The sequence below is a fragment of the Ciona robusta genome, chromosome 11 (assembly GCF_009617815.1).
Source record: "Ciona robusta chromosome 11, ASM961781v2".
NCBI lineage: Eukaryota > Metazoa > Chordata > Ascidiacea > Phlebobranchia > Cionidae > Ciona > Ciona robusta.
The window spans coordinates 3832476-3848108 of NC_143245.1; the positions used below are offsets into that span (position 1 = coordinate 3832476).

The 15633-nt window shown below is 33.0% G+C and overlaps 1 protein-coding gene across 4 annotated transcripts; it reads left to right on the forward strand.

Moving 5' to 3' along the window:
• Positions 1-2455: 2455 nt before the first annotated feature.
• Positions 2456-15364, forward strand: LOC149728146 (GLIPR1-like protein 1). Of its 4 annotated transcripts, none has more exons than XM_089888252.1 (10): positions 2456-4512; positions 4800-4939; positions 5290-5482; positions 5938-6073; positions 6370-6485; positions 7199-7267; positions 8783-8913; positions 9440-9574; positions 10376-10456; positions 10995-15364. In XM_089888252.1, exons 2-10 carry the CDS (start codon positions 4834-4836, stop codon positions 11216-11218), a joined length of 1191 nt encoding a protein of 396 aa, XP_089744378.1. In that variant the 5' UTR covers positions 2456-4512; positions 4800-4833; the 3' UTR covers positions 11219-15364. The 4 variants fall into 4 exon arrangements, with proteins under 4 accessions (XP_089744378.1, XP_089744377.1, XP_089744380.1 ...); XM_089888251.1 differs by having other exon boundaries at positions 4512-4651; XM_089888253.1 differs by lacking the exon at positions 2456-4512 and adding an exon at positions 4586-4712.
• Positions 15365-15633: the final 269 nt, after the last annotated feature.

Sequence of the window (15633 nt, forward strand, 5' to 3'; positions counted from 1 at the left end):
TGAAGCTGTTTTTATTACATGCCATATACCAACAACTGCAATGATAAATCAACAAATCAAAATAGCACCGAAAAAATTAAATACCTGTTCTTTTAAAAAAATCCCTTTTATTGGTACTCATTGTATCATATACAAAAAATGACAGTTATATTCGACGGTATTCTTACCGTTCAACAAAGTCCGTGGTAAATATAAGAACTGTGTTAGATAAAAGGGTTATGTGGTCAAAAGAAGAATAATACCAGTTTATCTCCAGAATGGGCGAAGGTGGGACAGCTTCTCAATATATTTTCTGGACCCATTTAGTAGTAAACAAAAACAATTAAAAAATATAAATTTGTATCCTCACGACTTCCATAAACCGCAGTTAATTGTTTAAAACGCGATTTGGATATTAGATACTAATGGTGTCCTATCTTCCCCCACCCTACTTTATCAATTATTTGTTATTACAAGTTTATGTGTATTTGTAGGAAACACCATTTATAAATTGATGTTTAAACAATACCTATTATCGTTTAAACCAGTGGTTCTTAAGCTTTTTTGTATGCTCTACCTCTACACTTTTAACAAGGGTAGTTATCAGATTTACTCCCAATATGTAATATGGCGTTTATTAATTAAAAAGCGAAAACAAAATTACATTAGTTAGCTATATTTAATGCGACGGATGCGCTAGATTTTTGGCGAGTTGTTCAAGGTATGGGTAAATTTAGCCCGGTTTGAGAAATGCTGGTTTTAACAGTAGGCCTATAGTACAATGGGGTAAGATAGGACACTTAAGCACATTTTGCCAAATATTTCCAAAATCAAAATAGATGACGGTTTTGGGGGTAATACCACGAATTAGTACTATCATTCCTTTATTAATTGACACCAATTTATTAAAATATAATAAAACACACGAGGAGGTATTTAGCGATTCGCACAACAGGTGAAAATTTACTAATTCGAAAAAAATACGGGATAAGATGGGACAGTTTAAAATCATTGTTAATTTTGATTAATAGATGTATTTATAAATAGGAATATACGTAAATAACACGAAATAATACTGTACACTTTAAAAATTAAGTCTAAACATTCCTTTTCTTGCCCTAATGCTATAGTTTTTAACATGTTGCCTATACATTATATTATTGCATAACAATTGGTATTGTTTGAACATCAATGGGTAAATATTGTATCCTACAAACCACAGAAATAAAAAAGAGTAGAACGCGCAACTTTCCAAAACCGTGATATATTCTTTTTTCTATTCACGTGACCGCCAACTCCGTCCCCATTTCCCTTCGTCTCCATTGTAAAAGATGGGCGCATAATGTTTTTGGAAGGTTTTTGCTGTTTATTTTAAAAACTACACCAACTATTCAAGTTTGTTAGGCTAGTTTAGTTATTTGGTACGTTAACGCTTACAGTTTACCACTTGTTTAGGAAATTTAATTATTTAAAAAAAATTAATTAAAAATTTCAAACAAACAGTTTTTTAGAAATATATATATATTAGAAAATAGTTTTTTTACACAATAACTTTAAATTAAGTCAAAAAACGAAGAAAAAGTACACAAAACGTCATCGACTCCATTGACTACAATAGTAAACGGGAACGACCCGCGAAAGAGAGACAGTGTATCGTGCTCTCTCCTTTGCCGACATTGGAGATGCGCCTTCTATTCTTTTTTATTTCTGTGCTACAAACGTATATAAACTTGTAATAACAGAAAATTGATAATACCTATTAATAAAGTTTTTTTTTTTGCTACAAATTGGGTATTACCACGGCCTACTAGAGATATCTCTAGTAGGCCGTGATGGGACTCTAAATTGAAATATATTTACATTAGCAGTATTCTGCAACTTGTAGTTAACCTACCGAGTTTAACAGGCTGTGCTAGTTCCTTTGCCATGTAAACTTCATATATATAACGTTAAACCGATATTTTTTGCTGTTTTTATCTCAAATTAAAGTCATATTGACTCCTGCCTATTTTCTTCAAGCTTATATCTCAGTGTTTTTTTTTTACAAAACTAAAACTGGTTTTATGAGACAAAATCAAACTGTACGAAATATTCAAGGTTGTTTCATGAACCTATAAAACTAGTTTAATCGTTCGCACACGCAAACTATAAATATTCATTGGCTCTACTATAATTTAGCGAGCATTAAAAAAATAGCACCCCACTATTTCGCATTTTTTACCTGTTCAAAGTATACTGTTTCTATTTTACATATTTTTTTAATATTTAAAAACAGTAAACAGCTTTGACGGGCGTTTAATAAAGTCGTGATAATACTGTCGAATAATTCTGTAACCTTATTTTCCTGATTATCATTAAATGGGGTTCCGTGAAAAGAAAATTAAAAAAAAGTCTCGTCTGACAAAGTGTCCCATCTTCCCCCACCCTACTATAATAATTATTTATAGTACGGTGGGGAAGATGGGACACATAAGCACATATTGCCCAATATTTCCAAAATCAAAATACATGACGTGTTGTGGGTTATACCACGAATTAATACTATCTTTCCTTTAATAATTGACAACAAAAATATAATAAAACACACGATGAGTTAATAAGGGATTCGCACATAACAAAGTTATTTTTTTTAAATTTGAAAACACTCAGGATAAGACGGGACAGTTTAAAATCATTGTTAATTTTGATTGGTAAGTAGATTTAATAATACCAATCACGTAAATAACAAAAATAATACTGTACGCTATTAAAATCTAATTGAAACATTTCTTTTCCTTCCCCTACTGCTATAGTTTTTTAACATATTACCCACATTATGCCATTGTATGACAACTGGTATTGTTGGAACAACAGTGTGTATTGTTCGAACAACAATGGATAAATATTGTATCCTACAAATGTATATGAATTTGTAGTAACAGAAAATTTAGAACAACTATTAATAAAGTTTACATTTTTGCTACAAAATGGAAATTGGTAAGCTGTTTTTTGCACAAGCCACGTAAGTCTCATAAATTAAGTGCAAATGACTGAATTTCTCAATCTCATGTATATTTTACATATATTATCTTTTTATTATATATTATATTTGAATCACCCCTAAGGTATAAATTTTTAAATTAAAGGCAAACCTTTTAAAGTTTTACAATAAAATCCTACGAAACTACAATGTGGGGAATGATATGACACCAAATTGAAATATATTTACATTAGCAGTATTCTACAACTTGTAGCTAACCTACCGAATTTAACCAGCAGTTGTACTAGTTTCTTTGCCATGTAAAAGTTATATATATAACTTTAAAACAATATTTTTTTGTTGTTTTTATCCCAAATTAAAGTCATATTCGCCCCTGCCTACTTTCCTCATGTTTATATCTCATTACTAAAACTAGTTATACAAGACAAAATCAAGCTGTACGAAAGATTCAATTTTTCTTTATAAAGCCATGAAACTTGTTGAATCGTTCACATCAGCCAATTACAAAATTCACCGGCTTTACTATGATTTAGCGAGAATTTAAAATTTCACCTTACTATTTTGCATTTTTACCTGTTTCAAATATACTGTCTCTATTTTACATATTTTTTTAATATTTAAAAACAATCGGCTTTGACGCGCGTTTTATGAAGTCGTAATAATACTGTCGAACAATTCTGAAACAATATTTTCCTGATTATCATTGAATTGGGCTCCGAAAAATAAAAAAGTCTCATATTTTATCCTGTGTGTTTTCCAATTTGTAAAGTCACACCTGTTCGCCAATCGCTAAATAACTCCTCGTGTGTTTTAATATACTCTGTTTTTAATTGTTGTCAATTAATAAAGGAATGATAGTATTAAGTCGTGGTATCACTCAAACACCGTCATCTATTTTGATTTTCAAAATATTGTGAAGTTTTTGCCTAATTGTCCCGTCTTTACACACACCACTATACGTATTAAATCTTCTTTTGCGTCATACTTATAATGCAATTTGCTTTCGCGCTTAAGTAGATTGTACACAAAACCGACAACACTAAAGCCGAAAACTGTACAATTTCAACGCCTACATTTTGTAAACTGATTATTGCCACTTTGTTACCGAGAAATAAAAACATCATGTCATAATACCAATCATTTAGGTCTATGGATACCGGATATGACGAGGCTTTACCCATAGTTTACGCAAAACAAATAGGAAGTCGTCACGTTGTTGGCTCATCACAACGTTTTGTTCGTATACCTTTGTTGTGTTACCACAACATTTGTCTTCGCCGTTCGTTTACATTACAACTACATAGTGTATTAGGCCACTTCTTATAACTTCCAATTTGTACTGATTAATGTTAAAATTCGCAACATGTATCGGAAACGATTCTTAACGAATGAATGCTTCAACGAGTTTGTGCGCTTGTATCATCTGCAGTTCTATAGGTAGACATCGAACCATTGCCTCATTCAGTTGGGTTCAACTGTATATTGTCAGTGGTCATACGAGGCTAAACGGAATTGTAAATAGCAAATATGAGTCATGGAAAGTTATAGTTAAGGTAATCTGTGTAACGAAACTTGATATTTTGTTGTGTGTACGCTTGAAGGTAGCGACCGTACGTTACATGTGTCACGTATGTAAGTGAATAATATGCATAGTAGTGCTGAGACAGAGACATTATAAACTTTCTACTGAAGGTAAATTTCTAGTTTGCATTAAATTACAAAAAATAACGCTCATCGCATATATATATATAAGGTAAAACATTGAATTCTATTTTATTATTCAGTCGTCTAATAAGTAGTAAATACTTTGTTTTGTGATTCATCCATTTGTTTTATGCAGAAGTGAAGTTCAAAAGGTGAAGGCAAAGAGAATAATGCTGGATAAAAGTTGTTTCAAAACGATCCCAAAATCGTGTTTGGTATTGTTTAGTAGTTTGTTCTGTCTGTTTGTTATTCTATATCACAACAACTATAGCGCAGGTTAGTAACCTAGATATATTATTACTATTAGTTTTATAAATAATTGGAAATTTTCGTTTCCCATAAAAATCTTTGGGTAACACCATAACGTCGGGTAAGACTACGCGTGTGACGTTTTTTACGCTTGGATAGTTATAAGTGATTCAGCGTGATGTTAAACGTTACCGTATAACTTTCTATACTCTGCATACCAGAACTTGAATGACACCTATCTACATGTAATGTATATTGCATGTAGTTTACTTCAGCATAGTGTTTTTTACGTTATAGTGTTATTGCCATAATTTTAACTATATAATTCACAACTTTTTGTTGTTTTTCTTTAACCATTTTGATTTTGGATTTTACAGTTCATTGGTTACTCTCTCGACACCGCAGAGCGTCTGATAATCATCTTATTACGCTTATATTATCTGATGCCCATCACGATGATTTCGTGAAGAAACACAACGAACTTAGAAGAATCGTATCTCCCAATGCTTCCAACATGATGATGATGTCATGGGACAATGAACTGCAGGCACTTGCTGAAGAATACACAAAGTAAAGCTAATTAGTTTGTTACTTTTTTACTATTAGGTATATGCAACAATTATTGTTTTGACCAATATAGCTACTTAGCGTCATCCGCTGACTGTATTTAAAGTGTTTTCTTTGACCCTCCAATGTCTAAGTGTTTAATTGCAGTTTGTCTTGTATTATTCGGGAGCATGACTGTCAGACTTTTTGATATTGTATTCTTTTAACGTTAATTATTCTTGCGGTTAAAAATAACTGTAACTAATCTTTCTGTAAACTTGGATCTTTTTCAACCTGTCTCTGTGGCTGAAGTTCTTCTTCCACTTTTTGGTTACGACTATAACTGCAACAGCGTCGGACTTAAATTCTATAATCTTCTAAAACTAGACTTAAATTTAAAAGTAGTTTATATGGTCGTCGTGTCGCGTAACATTTGACGCCAATAGCAATAATTAAAAAATATATTTTTCCGCGGACAGAAACTGCAATTTCGCTCATAGCTCTGGTCTTCACACATCAGTATTTTCTTCTGTGGGAGAAAACATACGAAAGGTTGGAACGAATGTAAATACCGATCTTCTCCCTAATGAGACGACTCAAGCTTGGTACGATGAGGTAATAAATTCTCCACTAGGTCAGTAATCAGAGAATCAGTACTTTCAACAATATGTCGTACTGTGGGGTAAGATGGGACACCTTTAGCATACAATGTCTAAATATCCTGATCGTGTTTTAAACAATTAACGACTGTTGAGGACACGGTTTTATAATTCATGAAATGCTCTTTGTTTACTACCAAATGGGATAAGAAAATTGAAATGTAAAATTTCCCTATCCTATATATATATATGGCCTACTCAATACAATATAAAAAACAACAACTATTTCAAAAAGCCTTATTTTTCGCCCAGGTGTCTTATTACAATTACCATTCACTCTCGTGCCAGGCGGGGAAAGAATGCGGGCATTACAAACAAGTTGTTTGGGCGGAAAGTTACAAAGTTGGATGTGGAGTCAGTGTGTGTAGGTTGGTTGATACACGGCCTACCCGTGGTTGATAAATTATTTTTACTATCATACCTTTTGAAACGGTATATTAAAACACAGGTGATTTGCTTCGAAATATAGAATAGAAATACCCAATTTGTGGCGAAAATATAAAATTGATCCCAAGTTATAATTGATTTTCTGTTCTTGCAAGTTGTTATGCATTTTTAAGATACATTATTTATCAATTGCTATAACAATTCCCGTTACTGTTCGAACTGTGCCAATTCTTCATGTTAAAAACTGTAGTAGTTGACCAAGACAAAAAATGTTTGAATTTGACTTCAAAGGTGTGCAATATTACTTCGTTGTTTTAAGTGTATTTCCAATATCACTTATTAATCAAAAATAACAAACATTTTAAACTGTCCCGTCTTACCCTCTCCAAGGGTGCAAATCGATGAATAATTCGTCGTGTATTTTACTAATTTCTTTAAATTGTTGTCAATTAATTAAGGAATGATAATACCAATTTGTGATGCCACCCTAAAATCGTCATGTATGTTGAGTTTGAAAATATTGGCCAATTATGTGCTTAAGTGTCGCGTCTCCACCCATTGCACTATATAACCACTGCGGTTGCTCCTCCAAGCAAGTATAAATACATTGCATTGATTTACTTTTACCGTTTTATTATTAAATACACAGTAACAGCTAATTTATTGTAACTTGGACTTACATTTTATTTGTCAGAAACGTTTTTGGGACGGACAACGGTCTTATAGTAAGTTGTAATTACGGAGAAAGAGGTGGGAATGTACGGTGAGTTGTTCGTGTTTGCATTTATTTTATTTTCTATTTGCATTTAATTTATTTATGCTTAATGAGATAGTTACCAACTCCAACACAACTGTTCACGTATGAGGCGCCGTAACAGTGTAAGCGTTTGCATCCGAGCCACAGGATATATTGCTGGGCAAGAGGCTTAATATGGTACCACTGCGGGCGTATGTTTCCTTGTAAATACACAATATTCATTGGCGGATTGCTGTTTAAATTAACACAGATAAACACATGTGTTAACTCGTGAGGGAATGATATTAGACACGCGTGTTATAATGTTATAAAACTTCACATATATATATTGTATATTCCGATTACGATTGTATGTAACATATAATAGAATGGGGAAGACAGAACACTTATGCACATATTGCATAATATTTCCGTATTCAAAGTACAAGACGGTGTTTTAGTGTTACCACAAATTAGTTCTATCACACCTTTATCAATTAACAACAATTCAGTACACACGTTAAAACATAACTACAGTTATTTAGTGATTCGCACAACATGTTTAATTTTACTAATTCGAAAACACACAGTGTAAGACGCGACAATTTAAAATTCGTTTTAATTTTGATTAATAAGTGATTTTATTATTACAAATACTCGTAAAACCACGAAGTGATATGAAATATTTTGGTAATAATAACAATGAATAAAGTTTATATTTTACTACATGTTGGGTAATGCTACACTGTTTTTTGCACAAGCCACTTCTTATAAATTATCTCCAAGAGCAAGTGACTGAATTCCGATCATATTTCTCATACATTATCTTGTTATTATAACAGTATATTATATTTAAATTACCCCTGAAGTATAATTTATTAAGTTTAAAGCAAACCTTTAAAAGTTTGGCAATCTATAACAAAACTGCAATGTATACACGGGGGAAGATGGGACAAAAAGTTAAGATATTTTTACATTAACAGAATTCTGAAACTTGTTGTTAACCTACCGAAATTAACTGACTTTGCTCGTTACTTTGCTATATGTAAACTTTATTTATCCAAATTTAAAACGATATTTTTAATATCCCCATATAAAAGCATGTGGACCCCTGTCTATTTTGTTCATGTTTATGTATTAATACGATGCTGGATTGATGATTCGAAACTCGCAGACTACAAAATTTCGGAAGTTTTGATATAATTCAGCGAGCATTCAAACTGAACATCTGATTATTTACACTTTTTAGTAATGGAAAAATATTGTAGGTATGCCACCGAAATTAAATACTTAACAACAGTTTTCATTTTTGCCGGGCACTGGTTGAACCTTAAGAATAATGTCAAATAATACTGTAACATTTTTTCGTCCATTATTGGTTGGGTACAGGTAAAAGAATACTTGTTTGAAAATATAAGGCGCCGAGTCCCGTCTTTTCTCACCCTATACTATATTATATGATTCTATATTGCGCATGGTATTGGCGCCCGAAAACATTATGAAAGAGCTTACACTAACATTGTAAATCAATGGATTCTTAAGGGTGCAACTGTCCGATGGAAGTATTATACAAAAGCAGCCCTACAAAACCGGAGCAATATGCTCCGAATGCGCAGTCGAGGACACTTGTAAAGACAGTCTATGCACTAACCCAGCAAGGGATCCAGTAAAAGGTACAAGTTCTGTTTATTTTTTAGTCTATAATGTGAATCTTCCGGAAACGTTTGTTAGAATAACGTTAGAAAACATGATAAATACTGGTTAATGGCAGTAGCTTACTTTTAAAAATGAGTAAATTAGTGTCAAGGTTTGCAACTATGTTATATGAACCAAATTGTCCGCGCCGTATGGCAAAGCAGTTAGCGCGCATACCTGTATATAGCCCAGAGGTAATGAGTTAAAGCCTCGTCGCTGCTACAATCCTGGCCATATGTTCTTGGGAAAAGACACTTAACGGCAGTTGCTCCAACCCAGTGGCCACTGATGGGTTGTATAAAGTATCAACATTATACAAGAAAAAAATATCCCTCTTTTTTAAATGAGCCAAATAGAACATTGATAAATATTACTTTGGTGAAGGTTCATTGAAAGGGCGTCGAAACGTCGGTGTAAACAGGGAAGAGCATTTACATGATATTAATTAAATACGAACCTTCCATCAAAAGTTAAACTTGAAAGAAAGTAAAATGTTTAATGCAGAATCTCCCGAAACAACAACTCACATTTTAATCGAAACGACAAATACCGATTCAATTAAAACGACAACTGCAGTGAATGGAGTCGAAATAACAACTATGGGTTCATTCAAAGCAACGTCTCCACCCAAAACAACAGGTAGCTTGCTATCTTTTTATTGAATTGCCAAATTATTATCAAATTGCTCAAATAGAATCACAAATAAAAAATAAGTGGAACCCAACACACCTTACTCTTATATAATACAGTGACGTTTATTTATTTTTATTTACGGCATGTTCATGCATGAAATCACGACATCAACGGAAACTGAAATGTTAAATCTAAATACAGTGAAGACCAACTGGTGGTTTTTACTCGTCACGCTTAAGCAATAGAGCAAAATATTTGTTTTTTAGTAGTGTCACACAAAAATAAAATTCAAACACGTACTAATTAAACCTGGTTTATTTTATTTATAAAACAAAACTTTCATAAGTTTACTTTTTTATAAAATACTTAATCAGAATATTAGCAAAAGTATTCATAAAACTCATTACCACACCATCTAATGGTGTATGTTGTTACGGTATTATCTGTATAGTTCTGTGGGGTGAGATGGGACACCTTTAGCACATGATATCCAGATATACTAATCTTGTTTTAAACAGTTAACAATAACCGTTTATGGGAAGCGTACGTGTACGGTTTTATACTTTTTTTTAAAAAATGTTCTTCGTTTCTTACTAAAAGGGACGATAAAATAGAACGAACAGGTGTCCCATTTTCCCCTATATCACCTAAATACCTCAAATGTGAGATTATTATTGAGAAAAAATGCGGATATAATTTATAAACTATATAAACCTCACATATCATTACACTACTATTTTTATTCGTTCTACTGATTGGAAATACTTTGGGAATTAAAGAATAATACTATATACGTACGTTTTAAAGAACAAACAAGACTACCAACCGAAAATTCATCCGAAAGCTTCAGGATATCGACCACAGCAATACCAATGTCAACAAAATCAGGTATATTTGCCTTCATATAGAATTCTACTTATTGTTATTTAGTAGGGTGAGGGGAGACGAGACACCTATAGCACATAATGTTAAATATCCTAATCGCGTTTTAAACAATTACTAATGGTATGTGGGAGTCGTAAGTATACGATTTTGTTTACTACTAAATATGTCGAGAAAATAGAATAAAAAGGTGTCCCATATACCCCCATCCCACTATACAAACTTTGAATAAATGCATATAAGAGTATACATGGCGTACTATAGAGATATCTGTAGTAGAACGTTGTGTATATACCAGCAAATTCACGAAATTAATAAGCAACAATTAAAACCAACCAAACGTAACATTTGTTGCCTACAACGAACTAGTGAGACTAAAACGAGTTGACGAATTAAACTAAAAATCGAAAAAATGTTAATTTCTCACGTTTTAAACGAACAAGCCTATAACTAATAGTCAACTTTTTTAAACTAAATATACATAATGTACATTAAGTCTCCAATTTTAACATATAGCTTGGATTACGTAATTGTTGTAATACAGCTGAAGTGGCTTGTGACCTTACATTGTGTGGTGGGGCGACTGTCGCAATATCTTGCACCAACGAAACTGGGGGTTATACCTGCATCTGCAAAACTTCGTTTGAATTTCTTCAAACTGATCAAACAAAAACCTGCGTATACAATTTATCCTCTACTATTAATCCGTCTCGAATAAACAACTTTTTATTAGTTTTAATTTGGTTCCTAGCATTTTTGCTTAATTGAATATCTGAATCTATATACGAACACAATTTGTAAAAAGCATTTATTGTTATAAACATGTATAATGTAAAAATGTTATATACTGTATTATAATATCGTGATTTAGCACCGATTTTATTGACCAGCGCACTGTTTTTATTATTTAGGAATATTTGTATTTTCTGTTAAAGTTTAGTTTTAAATGTGTTTCTTCTCACTATTTGCGTTCTTTTGTGTTTTTTTGTTACTGTTTGTATAGTCATGTTTTTTTGCGTTCCTTATCAGTGTTATTTACCCACAACTTCTTACTCTTGTTTTAACGTTTCCGCGTGTTCCTTTGTTGCCGTTATTGCCGTTAGTCAAATTGCTGCGTGTCACGTGCCATGCACCGCGCGCTTTTTCTTCGAACCTTTTCATCGTTGAGTCAAAGCCGTATCGAGTTGTTGCCGTATCTAGTTGTCGTTTATGTGGAGCAACAGTTTAGCGTTTATTTTAGAGTCATTCCTTTTTATACAGTTTTGATTAAATTACATGTTTTATAGTAAAGTCGTATTCAGTGTAGCTTATAACATATAACAGACTACAGCAGTCAGGTCCCGCGCTTGACCGTTAAAGCAGCGTTCCGGACCATACCACTGTTATAATACGTAACAATATATTCCATTGGTAAACTGATCGATCCGTGTAGTGAAGCACTGTAAGTTGAAATTACTATAAAGTGCAGTTATTAAATTAGGGTTTAAGTTATAGTACATTTTATATTTAGCGCCACATCAGAGGGCGATTATGTCCGCCATTACGGACCCCACAGAGCGTGAACCGCCCAAACAAATGCACGGTTTGCGTGTGTTTATTTGGTACTTGTCAGCGATACAAAGTTAGAAACCACGTATATAGCGTTTGCTTTAACAGTTACTATTCTGTGCATTACTTATTACAGAAGTTAGTCTGTCGAAATCGGCCGACTAAATTTTAGTCGGTCGATTTAGGCGGCGACTAGTTTAGTAGGTAGCCGAGAATGCCACTCAAGGTGTTGGCGTTTTCGGATTTCATAAAGACCCATAATTAAGATGAAAAAGGGTGGCTTATTAATTTAAAGAGACTTTGGTGTAAGGTAAGTTTAAAAAAAATACCTTAAGTTTCGTTGTCAGTGTCGTAATATATTGGTTCCGACTGATATATTTGTACCGGTCGCTAATGCGCATGCGCCGAGACGCTACTGCACATGCGCAGTAGGTCAGAATAAACACAATGTCCACCCGGCCCAAATTTATTACGACCCTCCGTTAAAAACACACATTTTACCTATAATTTACAGTTCCTGGTGGGACCAACTGATCCTGAAATATTATAATTATAGCGGCCACTTTCGATACTTTCTACTCGTGCTACTAACATAAAGTGTTGGCACTAGCCCCAGCGGTACCGATTCAAATATTAATTTTGTTAATTCGAAAAAAAAAGTAATTACAGATATTAATATTCGTCATAAAAAACATAGTTTTATAAACGCTACTGCATATGATCGCCTATTTAGCGAGTAATTGACGAATACTTTTCTGTTTGTTTAAGGCACTAACTCGTACTTAAAATGTACTTTAACATTGATTAATCAATTGTAGTCCATAAATTAATTCTAACTAAGCCCAGTCTTATAAACCATAGTGTTTAAAATCGTCCAATTAATGAGTAATTAATGATTGTAACGCTTGCGAGTCAAGTAAACTGCCATGCATCGGAAACTCGTTGGTAACACAGCAATCGGTAACTTTTGGCTTTGTTTACGTTAGTATGCAAATATAATTAAAAAGTATATATAGTATTAGTCTGCTATATCTCTTTTTATAAAAAACATATTCAAATTAATTGTTGCGGCAAGCGAGGATCGAATCCGGGACTTTAGGCTATTAAAGCTAGCGCCATCGATTCACGCTTGAATCAAACTATTTCCATTTAAGTAGGGACGCATTAACAGTTTTTGATCGAACTCAGTCGACCGTTGTAGTAAAATGGTTAATCATTGCTATGTTAATTAGTTTAATTAACGTGCTTATGCATTAGGTCTTTGATCTCTTGTTTAGGAAATCACATTTTTGCTCTTAACTCCCTTTTTGATTTTTGGTTATATTTAAGACAATATGCGCAACCACGCGCAACCCGCACATTTTTAAGGGACCTCAACAAAACGTGTACAAAACTGAGTGGCATGTAGGTGCTATATAATAATAATAATAAAGCAGAATTAAATATGCAACGGTACATTTAGTAATACAGCAGTATGTCTGTGGTGTTTCATTACAAATGTAGCCTGCGTTTTTGAGCACGTCAGTGGTCATATAGATCGTTGTTTTTTTGCGCGACTTTTTTCCGCACTTATCTCAATTCTTGATTCTAGCGTTTATTATTTAAAACCCTATGATTGGCGATTAATTAACGATTACTTTTCTCATGTACTTTAACATAGCAAAAACACTGACGTGTTGGTGAGATAAGGAATCCACACACCGATTCACGACTGAATCAAACTATTACTATTTAAGTGGGGACGCATTAAAAACACTACTCTTATACTGCGTTATCATTAATCGTATTAACACATTATTTTTTATTATTAAACATCATATAAATAATATTAACTTCTAACATTACCTCATTACGGCGTAATTACAGTTTAACAAAATTCACAAGAACAATTGTTTTTAAGCGACGACAAGGTTAACTAATGTAAGTTTACAAGGGTATACGGCGTACGGGAGTTGTACCACGCGTATTAACATTTATTCTTTACCAATTACCCAATCCTCATACCTTATATAGGTCTTTATGAGTGTATAAATGCATTCTACCTACACATGTATAAATGCATTCTACTATAGCCCCGCGGATTGCTACACTACTTACTGCTTCACAGCCACCAATGGCAATTGAAACCCGCTTTGTTGGTTACTACGGGTTTGTTTTTTAATCCCACACAGTCGACTGTTGTAGTAAAAGCCTTTAAAAGGCATAATTATTACTATGCTAATTATTATTTTTAAACGTGCTCACACATTAGGTCTTAAATCTCTTGTCTTGTTATTTGTTTGCGTGTGTAAATGTTGTTGTTTGGCAGCACTGCACACGTTTTTCAAAAATTGGTAAAATACGGTATGGTAATCAATTATAGATCGTGGAACGTCTACGACCTCAGAAATTACGTTTGTACTAGATATGCACATGCGCGTAGGTAGTAACAGTAACTTTACAAACTTTTTTGAAGTTACATTAAACGTGGATACTTATTGTTAATCATGCAAATCCTTTCCAGTTTAGCTAGACAGCCAGGAGCCAGCAGCAGAGGTTTTTACATGTTAGTGTAAGGAATTTTAATCGACTGATCTGTTTCTAGCAAACGTATGTTTCACAGCACAAACGGCGTTTAGATGCTAGAGGACACTCCTTTTCTTGAGTTATTTGCTTAACGTACCAACCACTAACCTTTACTAGCCTCTGCTTCCTGACTACCAACCTGCAACCTCAAACACACTCAATCATTTTAATTTGTAACATACTGTAAGATTCTTCACTAGTGCTGGCTTTTACAACATGGAAATGCCCTTTAAAAAACAGCTTACTTAATGTAATAATAAATCAAATCCTAATGCTATAAACAGAGCTCAGCTCGAATGACTACGTATTATAATTACATACGACTTATTATTCGAATGTCACTCTCTTCTTTTCACAAGTCGGCGCTCTTATTAAGTTTAAAATTTTGAAAAAAATACACAAAGAAACACTTTAAATTGGTAATAAGTATAAAACAAATTACTTAAATACTGAAAATACCTTTATAAACATATAAAACACTAGTAAAAACATCTTTCCAAAATTAGGTAGGTTATATACGCTCTTTCGTTCTGTTAAGTATTGTCGGCTCTGTGGTGTAACGGTTTGCATGCCATCGAAAAAAAAGAGAGTGACATTCGGATAATAAGTCGTATGGTTATAATTATTTATTATCGTAATTTCAAGTAGCAGATGGCCAGAGTTTTGAGATTTCCCCACAATCCAGCACTTTTTTCTTCAGTCAATTTTTCTCGTAATAATATTTTAATGATATATTATATATATATATATATTAATGATATATTATATATATATATTGCAATATTGATATTTAATTTTTCAGATACAAATAAATAAAGTAAATATGTTGTCTTTAAAGTTGATTAAGCCACATACACACATCAGGTTTACCAGTTTAAGGTCAAACATTTTGCTTCAACCTGTAAGGTGTGCAGGATCAAGACAAGCTTCTTCTGATCCCGATTCTCCAATTGAAATGGAAAATCCATTTAAACAATTACCCAAACGATGTACTCTGTGTGGTGTAAAAGTAGATTACAAAAATGAACAGTTGCTTTCTCAGTTTGTTTCATCTTTCACCGGACTTATTC